At 31.2% G+C, this 12,279-nt stretch overlaps 2 protein-coding genes across 2 annotated transcripts; one reads left to right on the top strand and one right to left on the bottom strand.

The window, feature by feature from the left end:
* Positions 1-225: 225 nt before the first annotated feature.
* LOC113404456 (apoptosis regulatory protein Siva-like) lies at positions 226-1,607 on the top strand. The gene is made up of 4 exons (XM_026645350.2): positions 226-460; positions 546-694; positions 1,088-1,239; positions 1,414-1,607. The coding sequence occupies exons 1-4, from the start codon at positions 352-354 to the stop codon at positions 1,451-1,453; spliced, it is 450 nt and encodes a 149-aa protein (XP_026501135.2). The 5' UTR covers positions 226-351; the 3' UTR covers positions 1,454-1,607.
* Positions 1,608-2,098: 491 nt separating this feature from the next.
* LOC113404458 (cytochrome b5-like) lies at positions 2,099-11,927 on the bottom strand. Its single transcript, XM_026645352.2, has 4 exons — positions 11,712-11,927; positions 6,895-6,983; positions 6,354-6,464; positions 2,099-3,071 (listed from the first exon to the last, which is right to left on the bottom strand). The coding sequence occupies exons 1-4, from the start codon at positions 11,826-11,828 to the stop codon at positions 2,996-2,998; spliced, it is 393 nt and encodes a 130-aa protein (XP_026501137.1). The 5' UTR covers positions 11,829-11,927; the 3' UTR covers positions 2,099-2,995.
* Between the last annotated feature and the right edge of the window lie 352 nt (positions 11,928-12,279).

Raw genomic sequence — 12,279 nt, forward strand, 5'->3', positions numbered from 1 at the left:
AGTTATACCAATAAAAGTTATTATTTACATTAGATGTCTTGAATGTATTATTTGCACGTAAACGTAATATTAATAATAATGTTTGTTTACATTTGCATATTAACTACTTGCTTTTATTTTATTTTTTTATTCAGATGCGATTTCAATGTCAATATGAATTAACTGTCAAGGTGTGACATGACACATTAATAAAGTTATTGTTTAATGTTTATAATATATTTATAATAATCTTAAATGAAAGACTTTGGTTTCTAAAAATTTACAGCGTGGTAAAAAAATATTTTAGTTTTACCCACACATTTAAATATTCTAACAATAATTTTCATTGAAATTCAGTTTTGTGAGTAAACTATGGCCAAAAGATCCAATCCGTACACTGAAGATTTTATTCAACAACGTAAAATGCACGTAGGTCTTAAGCAATTTAATAACAACGAGGACAGATTACAAAAAGTATACGGTAAATTATTATTTGTAAATACCTTATTATGCTGTAAAACAAACTCATATACCATGTCATAAATGAGAATTTGTTTTAATTACAGAAAAAACATTACAACTACTGTTCCGTGGAGCGAAGAATATACAAAATGATATTATACAGAGTTGTGACACAGCACTTGTTGAGAGAAAGGATGGAATGAAACAACTTATTATTGGCAAAGATGGCAGCTTATTACATTCTGGGAACTTGGTAACTTGTGCACTACTCATTATGCGAAACATCAGAGTGCTTTATGGTTGAAAATTTAGTAAATTATTTTTGCCTCATTTTGGCAACTATTTATATTAATATACTTTTGTTAGTTCATAGAATTGAGTTGAGAGTGCTTGCCATTATATAGATAATTTTAATAAAAGCAATTCTGTACTTTCTATAAACTATTTAATGTGAAACCTAAACAATACTAAAACTACTAATGAAGTCCAATGTTTTTTGGAATTTTTAATTTTTTTTTATAATATTTATTTGTGCATGTTTCTTCCATATAAGATTCCTTACATTTTTGATATATAAATCAAAAAAGTTTAGCTTTAATTTAAATAATGAACTTTTAAATAACTCATGCTATTATTTATTTTCTAGATTCCAGAGAAAAATATTGGAGTGCAGTATTGTGCATGTAACAGGCTTGAGGCAGACAACTGTGCTTACTGTGAAATGTCCTTATGTGCTGTGTGCCAGCACCAGTGTAGCATCTGCCAACAAACCTACTGTTCTAAGTGTTCACTAATTGGGTATGATTGAAAATTTCATCCACAAACTTGTCAGCTTACTTCAAGAACTCATTGAGACACTGATAACATTAACAATGTAAATAATTATTACACAACAACTGAATGCTGACAAATAATTATCATGACATATATATATTGAATTTAATATTTTAATAAAATATTATTCATTTTCAGGTCTGAGGGTGCAGAAATTTGTGTTTCATGTTACAGTTAAAGTTATAAAGTACTATATTTGTGTTTTAGTTGTAATTTATGTTAATGTGATACAACCTATGGGCTAAGAGCCATTTAAGAAAGAAGCTTTATTACTGTTTAAGGAAAGAAATAAAACAATTGCATGTTATATAATTATACATGATCTTTTATTTACGTATAAAAATCATTCAAAACATCAATGTCATCAAACTAAATGTTTGAAAAATTTACATTGAGAGACCTCTTACGTCATTAAAATTGTAAGCTAAATTATGTCAAAATAGCCTCACTTGCAAAGTAAAGCAGACTGAACCATAGACAAGTAACTTATTTGGTTTCATTAAAATTGATTATCTACTTTACTATAAATTATAGTTTATCTGCTGTAACCTTTTATATTTTTTTAATTACGCACGTAAATTTCATGGAACAAAGTTTTAATATCTACAAAATAATGTATTAACTATTATGTTTTGAGTACTAATTGTCTGATAAACGAAAAATAATAATGTTTTAAGAATCTATCCCTTAAATTGTTTGTAAACCTTTGTACATTCATATAGTTGAAGTGACTTCAGGATTTTAATCTTTAAAACTCACACATTTAGGTTTAATTGTATTTTAATATTGATAATACATTTTAAAATAAAAAATAACAACACTATGCAAGTAAAAAATCTTTATCTAAACACCATTCATAATAATTGACATTAACACGCCATATAATACTCAGCACCTCATGTGAAAATATAAACACACAAAAAAAAACTTACTATTAAACTATTTTATAAACCAAGTCCCAGCAACAGATAAGACAAGTAATAATTAAAAATTACATAATTTTATCCACAATTAATTATGGAGTTTTTAAGTCAAGAGATAAAATATTTTTTCCGACGATGTCAAATAGGTACGTAAATATATTCTGTATAATGTAAATTTCTAAATCTTGTTGAGTAACAACAACAGGACTAAATAGTATTAGGACTTCATATAGATGTAATAAATGCAGTTTTGTACAATGTAGGTATACATTTAATACTCATTGAGAATCTTTTTTTAGAAACTATTCGGCTGAATAAACTTCCGGTATTGCAATCAAGCAAAATAGATTAGGTGCTCATTTCAGATCATGCTATAAAGATATTTACAATAAATTGTCAATATAAGTAATTTTTAATATTAGAATACTTGTTTTAAATATAAATAATTAGAAATATGAACTCGAATCCATATTCTTAATTCAAAATAATTGGCATGGAGACTCCACTTTTGTCTTATACAAAAAACGTTTTTAAAGAAACAATAGCTGTCTGCAATCATTAGATAAAAACACGGATTCAATAAAGTCCAACATAAATTGATTACAAAAAAAATAAATTAAGGCACAAATGTTTCAAGCTGTACGACTGTAATGGGCATAATCAAACGTGGCCGTCGGCAATATATCTATATCCGTTGTAGAAAACTCTTCTGATTCGAATGCCCTTATGCATTCGAATATATGAATTTCCTGTATAGTATGTTTGTACACATATTATTATAGCCTTTATTACCGAGACTACAAGAACATGTATCGGTACAGCAACGTCGCCGCCACGCCGAGCAGCAGCGGCACCATCCACGAGCTCCAGGAACTGTCACCAATGCAAACAAAAATAATAATAAAATAATACCGTCAAGTATAAATGCACATTATAATACAATTCAATTTGTTGCTGCTCTTCTCGTGAGTAGAGCCTAAGCAAAAGCTTTTGTTTGGATACAAGCAAAAAAACAAAATTTAAAAAAATGTGCGTGTAGGGTACTTTAGGTACTAGGTTTTAAGTTTTAAATAAATATGACATGGATGCAGGCAATTTCACCTGAGCATCTTTTTTTAAAAAAAAATTGTTCACACATACACATAATAAATAATAATGTGATAAATAATTATTGCGTCGCTTAGCCAACTTGCAGAGATAATAATATATATTACGGCATTAATATTACCTTTATTTTATAAATTTTGAAAGCGAAATATATTTTAAATAAATGAACAAAATTATTTAAATGAAAATGGCATACACGAAGGCGTTAAAATGCTAACTGGTTATAGATTAGATTACTGATGAATATGAATATATAGATATTTACGTATGGGAAATCGGCATTTAAGTATAATTAAGGCAATATGAATCTATTTTTGCCGGTTCTGCGTTAGTTAGTATCTTAATTGAAAAAAAAGAGGAAGACAAGAAATAATATACATTAAACTTACGTGGGTGAATCCACTTAGGGAGTGTAACAAGGTTAGAATCGCAGAAGTGTTACATGATATTCAGGGGAAGCTCACTACAATTTAATACGTATTGGAACTTAATAGAAATATATCGTATTGATTTCAACGTTGAAGGTATTTTCACTTTTTTGCGTATCTATAATTTTTTTTCTGCTACATTATATACCTAACGCATAAATTTATTTTATCTCAAATTATGAGTATTTAAATGTAGCGTAACACTAAATAAAAATTAAAGTTATGCATGACGTGACAACTCAACCCAACAAAAAAAAGCAATTTATATTTTAATAAAAGTCTTGATCGTTTTGAACATGTGTGACCACTGAATTTCTTGTCTCGTCTCATATAACTTGTATAACGACGAATTAAAAGTTCTTGCAAGAGTTTAGTTGAATACATCAAATACTTAAGACACTTTTGGAACAAGGAAAACGTGTACATTAATTCGACGGTGGAGTGCCTTGAACGTCTTTTGAATGAACACATTGCTCGATTTAGATGTCTGATATTACATCCGGCAATCATAGATCTTTAGAGGCGTTTAGACTATATTATATATATCAGATGCTTTGTGTAGTATCTATGTACGAACTCACTAAAAATACTTTATTTTTTTATTACAATCGTGTTATAAAATAATAAATAATAATCAAATACACGTGGACGTTTTCAAAGGCAATAGGAATGCAAAAGGCAATAACAAGCACATGGGTCCGCGTAGAGAGAGATAAAGGGTGCGGTTGTGTCGATTGTGATTTAAATAAATAAAATATTTTTTTATAACTTGCTTTATTTCAAAAAGATTACAATTAGTATTCCAATTAGCGCCGTCTCCTCTACATGCATGTATACAAATCAACAACAGAACGTTGAGTAGATACGACTATACCGCTCCGGCTAAATATAATAACGTACAAATATTATATAGCTTTGTTATTGTTTATTATTTTCAACTACAGCGTCGATATCGACTACTCCCAGTCTACGAACACTACGAAGCAATTATTGTTGTAAAAGCAACATTTCTACAATTTATTAAAATAGAGATCATTTCCATTAGCACGCCCGTTAAACTTGCATTTGACTAAACATACAATACAAAATACAATATTTGGTGTAAATAAAAAATAAAAAATATAGAAAGACAGTACAAGGTAACTAAGTATCCCTCCGCTACATCACACGCTACGCAAGCGAAAGGAACAGATCTCGATATCACATTTCGTTTAATATATTTGGTATCAGCTGAGTACACAGGGAGCATGTCTCTAGCATTACGCAGATCCATGTGCCGGTACCCGGTGGTGGAAACTCATCGGAATGATAATAACATCGGTGTCGATAACAATGATTCACTAAGGGCTATAACATAAAAAATATCCCGAGATATGAATGACATCCCACATCCCACAAATGAGCAGGGCCCTAATGTATCCACGCGGTCACTGACAGAAAGGAGACGCGGACGCAAGAAGGTTTATTAACCATTTCTGTTGAAATTACGATAAGTAATATTCATTTATATCCCAGGATCCTACGACACTAATAAATATATTTTGTCTCTACACATCTTAAAACAATTTGTACAAATGTGAACGAAAGGGTGTCACATCGCTGAAGTTTATTCTCTTTGGTATTCATTTTGAATAAGTTTCGAAATTTTATACAAAATAAGTTAAAATCATTGCCATATAAAATACACTCGACTAACCATTAACAATAACTTGAATGATGATTATATGTAAAATCATTTTTGCATAAAAAACCGTGACGTGCTCGTTTCCAGACAATATTATAATAAAATATTAAAAATTAAGTTCTACTTAAAAGTAATTATGATTGTTTGACTACGTATATTTAAATTTTTCTCGATTTTGTGGATAAAATGATGAATGCCGTGGCGAGTTTAAAACATGTAGGTACAAGGTATCTTGACGGCTATTTTGTACAGAATCTTCATCTCGCGCCGTTCAAAGTTAGCACATACGTAAGTCGTGATACACACATTTTGATGAATACTATTGATAATGTATTTAAAGATATTCAACGGGAACATGGTCATTGTATCAATGTTATCTTACACTTGACCTCAGACGAAACGAGTAAATATATCAATTTGTTCGAACGACTTACTCGTTTGCTACGAATTATTACTGTTTGAATTCTATTATTTTATGAATTACATCTTAATTATAAAATATATATAATCGAATATGTAACTTTTTGCAGCCAGTAAATGGTGAAATGAACGCAAAACATGAACTCTAACGAATAACGATACGACGAAAGAAATGCTCATCGATGGTGTCCACTTGTCGATGAAATAAATATTTCTAACCGACTCGCATTTTACAAATGATAATTAGCATTCGCCTTACATGGCTGCTCATCAACTAAATAATCTACATTTAAGAAATGGTAACAGCTCTCATGTAACGAGTGCAGCGTACACGAATTAGCTCTCTACTACAGTCTAGTCTACATTTGGTCCTATAATTATGAGGCAGTTGGCGTCGAACTATCAAAACGGTCTAAATGTACGGTGAACTGTGAAATGAACGGTCTCTTGGTACAGAGCGAGTGGGAGTGGTATGTGATGGGCGAGTGTCTGGTGGAGTTCTAGGCGACTACGCACTTGCCCTGCTCCTGCTGCTGGTCGTTGTTCCACTGCGGGGAGAAGGCCGCCTTCGTCTGCGTGCGGTCCGCTTCCACCAACTCACCGATTTTGTATTTCTTCATCAAAGATCTGGGTGACAATAAAATCACACATATATCGATTTGTAATTGTATAAAGTCGTAGTGGTGAAGGTTGATACTCGTGTGGGGTACCCTCGTGTAGCCACACACATTGTCGAGTAGGTAATATAGACATTTATTTATTATAATCGAATTTTCAAATCTATTAAAATATTTACAAAACGCTGACGTTTCGAGAACGTTGCATGTTGCGTTGGCGTGGTCACGCTGAACTAAGACCTGAATATAATATTCTTCGTAAAAATTGAAAGTGTGCAAATATATATGAATGCTTGGTAAGGTCAAATATTTATTTAAAGCGAAACATGGCGAGCGAGCGCGTTTTGTTCGTACGCGCAAATACGTACGAACAAATATATAAGAGTATAAGTATACGCCACGAATAAACGACATTTATTTAACTTTATTGGAACTTTTACCTGGCGTCCGAACTATGGCTGACGTCTTCGAAGGGCTCCGTCGCGTCTTGGCCCGCCAGCTCCAGGAGCACCTCTTCTCCCCCGGGATGCTGGTAAAAAAACCTTAATTTAATAAATCTGTAAACAAGTCTGTGATCGTTGCATTTTTATTTATTCTATATACAACAGACAGTTGTGCTCAAGCGAATGTTTTTATTTAAGACTAGGATAGCAAGTTTGATTCTCATTGAGCGTTCAACTTGAGGATCAAACTTGCTTGCTGTCGCAGTCTTGAATATGTCTATCCCATATTAAGACAACCGATACCACAAAATTTCTATCGTGATTTTTTTATTTATCGGGGGCAAGTGCGGCACCTGTCGGTGACGGACATTAGCAATGTTAAAATCGTTGCGGCGCCACCGAGGCAACGAAGTTAGTCGGGGTAATAAAAAGCACGAAAGCCGTCAGTCCCACGCGTGAACTCTTTTCGTGTCGGATTTTTCATCGAATTGTAAGAGTAAATGCTTAGAGAGTGTTTGCGACACACTTGTCGACTTAATATTATTTACTGCGCAGTTGGCTAGTCATTCTTGAGAATGATTATTAAAATACATATAAATTCGGGTACAAAAATAATATCCATTGGGCGAGGTTTCAATTATATTATACGACTTCGCCTGATAGACTTCCAAATGCAAATTTTTGTTTTATTGTAATATAGTAAAATAACATACAATCATTATTGTTTTGAAAAACTTCAAGAGTTCTAGTTATATATAAATGTCAGCGGCGAATACGTCTTATTTCCGTTCCATTGATTTTGATTTCCAACTTGCGATAAGCATGTGAAGCACGAAAGCAAAAGAAATGACAATAAACGGACACCACTTCACTCGGCACTTCATAAAATGCATCGTATAGACGTATAAAGCTTGATATGAATTGCGTATTCAACACTCACACACTCGGTATTCCGAGCAGGGGGAACAGATAATAAAATATGACAATAATGAGGTCGTTTGAGAGGATCGAGCGCGCTGGAATTTTCCAATAACATTCCTGCCCGAGATATAAATGCAAAGCCTCATTCCACATTTAAATAATACTCCTGGCACGCTTCATTGCCGCAGCCTTATTCGGAAAATCACTAAAAGTATTAAACTAGAAACCATGAGCACAGTTATTAAACATTCGGTTCCTATGATGTGTTTACAAAATTTCATTTCTACGTTATATTTATCTTTACACTTTATAGAATTACCATTGTCTGCAGTTAATTTTATGGTAAAATATTGGTTTCTAGTTGGCACCACATATTCATTCATTATTCTACCGTCGACCACATTGTAATATAAATTTCGTTACTTAAGGTCTTGAACTAACAAGATACACTACATTCAGAAGTCCCCATGGTTGACGTCACATTACATTTAGTATTGTAAGTACTTATCAAGTTCTACGGCAATGTTTAAATATATAAAAAAATAAGCAAAACATTGCCAAATTAAACTTGCAGACCGAGGTGTTGTTTTTTATGGAAATAGTAAAGATTGTTTAAAGTTTAAGTAAGTTACAAGGGTCGGTGCCCTAATTAAACTTATTTAATTATTCATTATGGCATAAGAACACATGACAGACATGAATAAGTCTTAATCAATAAAGAGTTACAACAAATTCGGTTAAATCTTTTTTTTTATTCATATTTATCAATTAAACTGCAGTTTTTTAATATTATATAATATTTAACTATTTTAATATATGCCTTTCGAATAAAAAAACGTAATAAGCTCGGCGACTGATTAATCTTTAAGACTAGCGCTTATGGAGAGTAGAGGTGGAGATAATTATTAGCTTTGAGTATAAAGGACCTACAAAATGTAGGAAATTTAGATAGTTCTGCTATTTGACTGTAGGTATAGCTAATAACTCGGTTTAGTTAAAATGGATTAGAAACATAACTATTTTCAAATGATCTGTTAATTTAATGTATAAATCCCGTTTATTAAACGCATAAATGTTAGTTTCAGGTTATCTAGCTTACCTATAAGAGATATTTTTTTCTTACCGACAAACCAAATCAAATCAAATCAAAACAAATTTTATATACGTATGTTATTTTTCCTGCCTGGAAGTCAATCAGCATTAACTTCACGCTTTTTTATCATCAATATAATCTTGTATCAAATAATATGCCTTTTTTACCAATGTATTTTTTACAATTGACTTGAATCTATGAAACGGCGAAGTTAAAAATGTCCTCGGAATTTTATTATAGGAGCGGATACCTTGCCCCAAGAATTATTTATTGACTTTGCGGAGTCGGGAACTTGGTGTTTTAAGCTTATCATTACTTCTTGTGCACATACAATGATTATCACTGATTTTATCAAAATGATCAATGCTACTATGTATATACATAATATTGTTGTAAATATATTGTGATGCAACAGTAAGTATTCTTACTTTGTTAAAAGCATCTCGAAGAGAGTCTACCTCAAAGATTATAAATAGACCGGATTGCTCTCTTTTGTAAAAGAAAAACAGGTTCAATATCTGCAGCGTTACCCCAAAGTAATATGCCATATGACATAATACTGTGAAAATAACCAAAATATACTAGACGAGCGGTATCAATATCAGTTAGTTGTCTAACTTAAAACTAACCACATCACCATATAGACCAATGTCATCTTGGAGGAGTTTTTTTATTGGGTAAGCGAAATATACATTTTCTATGATGTCATGATTATAAACATAATATTAAGGAATTTGTAATCAAAATTGTGTTTTGTTCGGTTAATAGCTACTTGAATAAAATGTACATGGAGGTCTTTTTCCCACACGAATTGTAAACAGTTACCAAAAGTTGCCTAATTGCCTGTCTCAATCTAATAATTGATGTTTGAAATAAGTTACATCAACTTTCAAGATTTTTCGAAATACCCCCAGAAATGTATAGTTGGTTTTTTTTTTTTTTTTAATCTTTTATTATACCTGGGAGTTTAGTCATCAGATTGACTATGTCACCCCCGTACAAGCAAAACACAGTATCAAAACACAATTATAAAAATCAAACCAACTTAGAATCTAATAAACTTAATATGACTTCCTTAATATAATAATATTATACATCAATAATCTATTCTTTTCTTTTTATATAAGGAATTATTAAAAACTTCTATTCACATATTTTAAATAATAGGTTAGCTTCTTTTGATGATGGTACTGCGAGCAAGCTATTACATATACCCACATCATATGATTTTAATAAACGGGGCCGGAACGACGCATTCCGCGCGCATTCCGTATAGTTGGTTGTAAAAAATAATGTGGTTAGAATTTGAAGCCAGTAACGTAACTAGTATTAAAGAAAAAAAAAGTGAATTCAGTTATTATGCTGTTTTCACGGTTATCAATTTGGTTTTCTTGAGTATATTTTTTGATGGTTTTTAGTTGTACATCAGGGCAGATTATTTCGCCTCTGTTACATGCTATAGAGAAGACAAAGAAGATTGCATTGAATTGTTATGGTATAGATTTAATTTAACTTGGAGAAGAATAATAGACGCAAGAATTAAAAGTTACATTCCCAGTTTGAGAATTGTATTGTATTGAAATATTGTTGTAATTGTTTAAGCAATTCCTACCTTAACAGAGACATCAGTACAAAATTAAACTTCAATGTATTTTTATTTATGATCAAATTAGTCTAAGCCAGTATGCATATTATCTGTGTAATAAAACCCCAATAGCTCAACATACTACAGGCCATTGATGTGAAAGCCACAGGTTCAGGTAATTTAACCTTCAATTTTTAAATTATCCCTATGGTACAAAATTAGTTGATCTATGTTTATTTTATGGTAGCAAACCTGCATATAAATTTTGGATAAAAAGGACAGTATAGGTATTTTAACTATGAAACTATTTTATATCAAACTAGACGTAAATTGATCATGTAGTTTGTTTAAAATGTTTTTTTTATTTTTTTTATTTGCATCAGTATTTTATACAGTTCCAGAAAAACAAACCAGTTTATGTCTAGGAAATTATTTTTGCATTTGTATTTTGCACATTTTAGGTGCCATATGAAATGTATAATTATTACAGTTTTCTGACATAAGTTCCAACATCTATATGTTGATCTTATGATGAAACATATAGATGTGCATCAATCATGTGCAAACTACTGAGCAATTCAGTATGAGAGTATGACCAACGGAAGACAGAATTGTCTGTAGAGATTCTGTTTATCTTTTTGCCCAGAAAGTTAGGGTAGCATGTTTACTACAAGAGTTGAAACACACAATACATTTCATATAGTCATGTACCATTATCAAATATTTTATTGTTTTAACTTTTTATTATACATATCAGAAACAAAGTAAATTCAAAATAAGATAACTAAGGGTAGCCTTATCCCTTTTTCATGACTAACATTCTTACTTATGAACATATTGAATGAAGTATTTTATTTTTTTATAAAAGATCACAAAAAAATTCACATAGTTCAAATATTCACATCTCCTTAAACCTGTGTATGCACAGCAATATATGTTTCATTTAAAAAAAAAATTACAAATTTTTGTTTAAGAATCCTCCCATCAAAGGTCTAGTAGGTAGATAGATGCTAGGTATTTTAATTTTAAGTCACATATCAACTTGTGTACAATAGTTATTTCATATAAGAAAATTATCAGTATTTGATCGTTTAGGAAACTTTTAAAATTTGTGATAATAAAATATATATTTATATTTCGCGACTATGTTAGATTTTGATATGTGTAGAGCAGTCATTTTTTATTTGAACGACACGTGTAGTAATAGGTACATACCTCATCTAGAAACTTTGTAACATCATATACACCATTATGGATGATAAGTATCGCGTCTTCACGAGAGTTGCGGCTTTTGAGTTCCTCCCTAGTAAATAATTTGACTTCTTCGCACATGGTATTAAAATAAGTTTCAAGTACGACAAGACCACAGTCTATACCCACTGACCACTTGCAAAAGAAGTGTTAAATGTACAACTCTGTAAACACGAGTGACCAGCTAGATAGTATAAGTGTATTATCTATGCGAGTGACGTGATCCTAATCCTATTTTCGAAACCGAAGTGTCTTGCCATGTCATGATCAAGTCTCAAGATGGTGTCAAACTGTCAAAAAACACTTACGTCATTGCAAAGTCACAGATAACTTAATTTGTCATTCGTGTCTTCTCCATCCTACGTGACATTGGCGAAATAATCTGTGCCCTGTGGCACAACTAAAAGCCTTTAAACTAAGAATTGAATTTGACTTAATTTGTCAGTTTTTTTTTAATTTTATTTGTATATACTTAAGACCTTAATGTTAATATTCTTATGTAAATAAATATGTTGGATTATATTTCAGTTAA

Source organism: Vanessa tameamea, chromosome 5, assembly GCF_037043105.1.
Source record: "Vanessa tameamea isolate UH-Manoa-2023 chromosome 5, ilVanTame1 primary haplotype, whole genome shotgun sequence".
Lineage (NCBI taxonomy): Eukaryota > Metazoa > Arthropoda > Insecta > Lepidoptera > Nymphalidae > Vanessa > Vanessa tameamea.

Excerpts from the sequence above, each read along its gene's own strand:
- LOC113404458 (XM_026645352.2), bottom strand. The coding sequence starts at position 11,828 with ATGTGCGAAGAAGTCAAATTATTTACTAGGGAGGAACTCAAAAGCCGC. Across the intron at positions 6,984-11,711 it reads TTACAAAGTTTCTAGATGAG|CATCCCGGGGGAGAAGAGGT; the intron begins GTATGTACCTAT and ends TTTTTTTACCAG. Across the intron at positions 6,465-6,894 it reads AGCCATAGTTCGGACGCCAG|ATCTTTGATGAAGAAATACA; the intron begins GTAAAAGTTCCA and ends ATTGTCACCCAG.
- LOC113404456 (XM_026645350.2), top strand. The coding sequence starts at position 352 with ATGGCCAAAAGATCCAATCCGTACACTGAAGATTTTATTCAACAACGT. Across the intron at positions 461-545 it reads CAGATTACAAAAAGTATACG|AAAAAACATTACAACTACTG; the intron begins GTAAATTATTAT and ends TTTTAATTACAG. Across the intron at positions 1,240-1,413 it reads TCTAAGTGTTCACTAATTGG|GTCTGAGGGTGCAGAAATTT; the intron begins GTATGATTGAAA and ends ATTCATTTTCAG.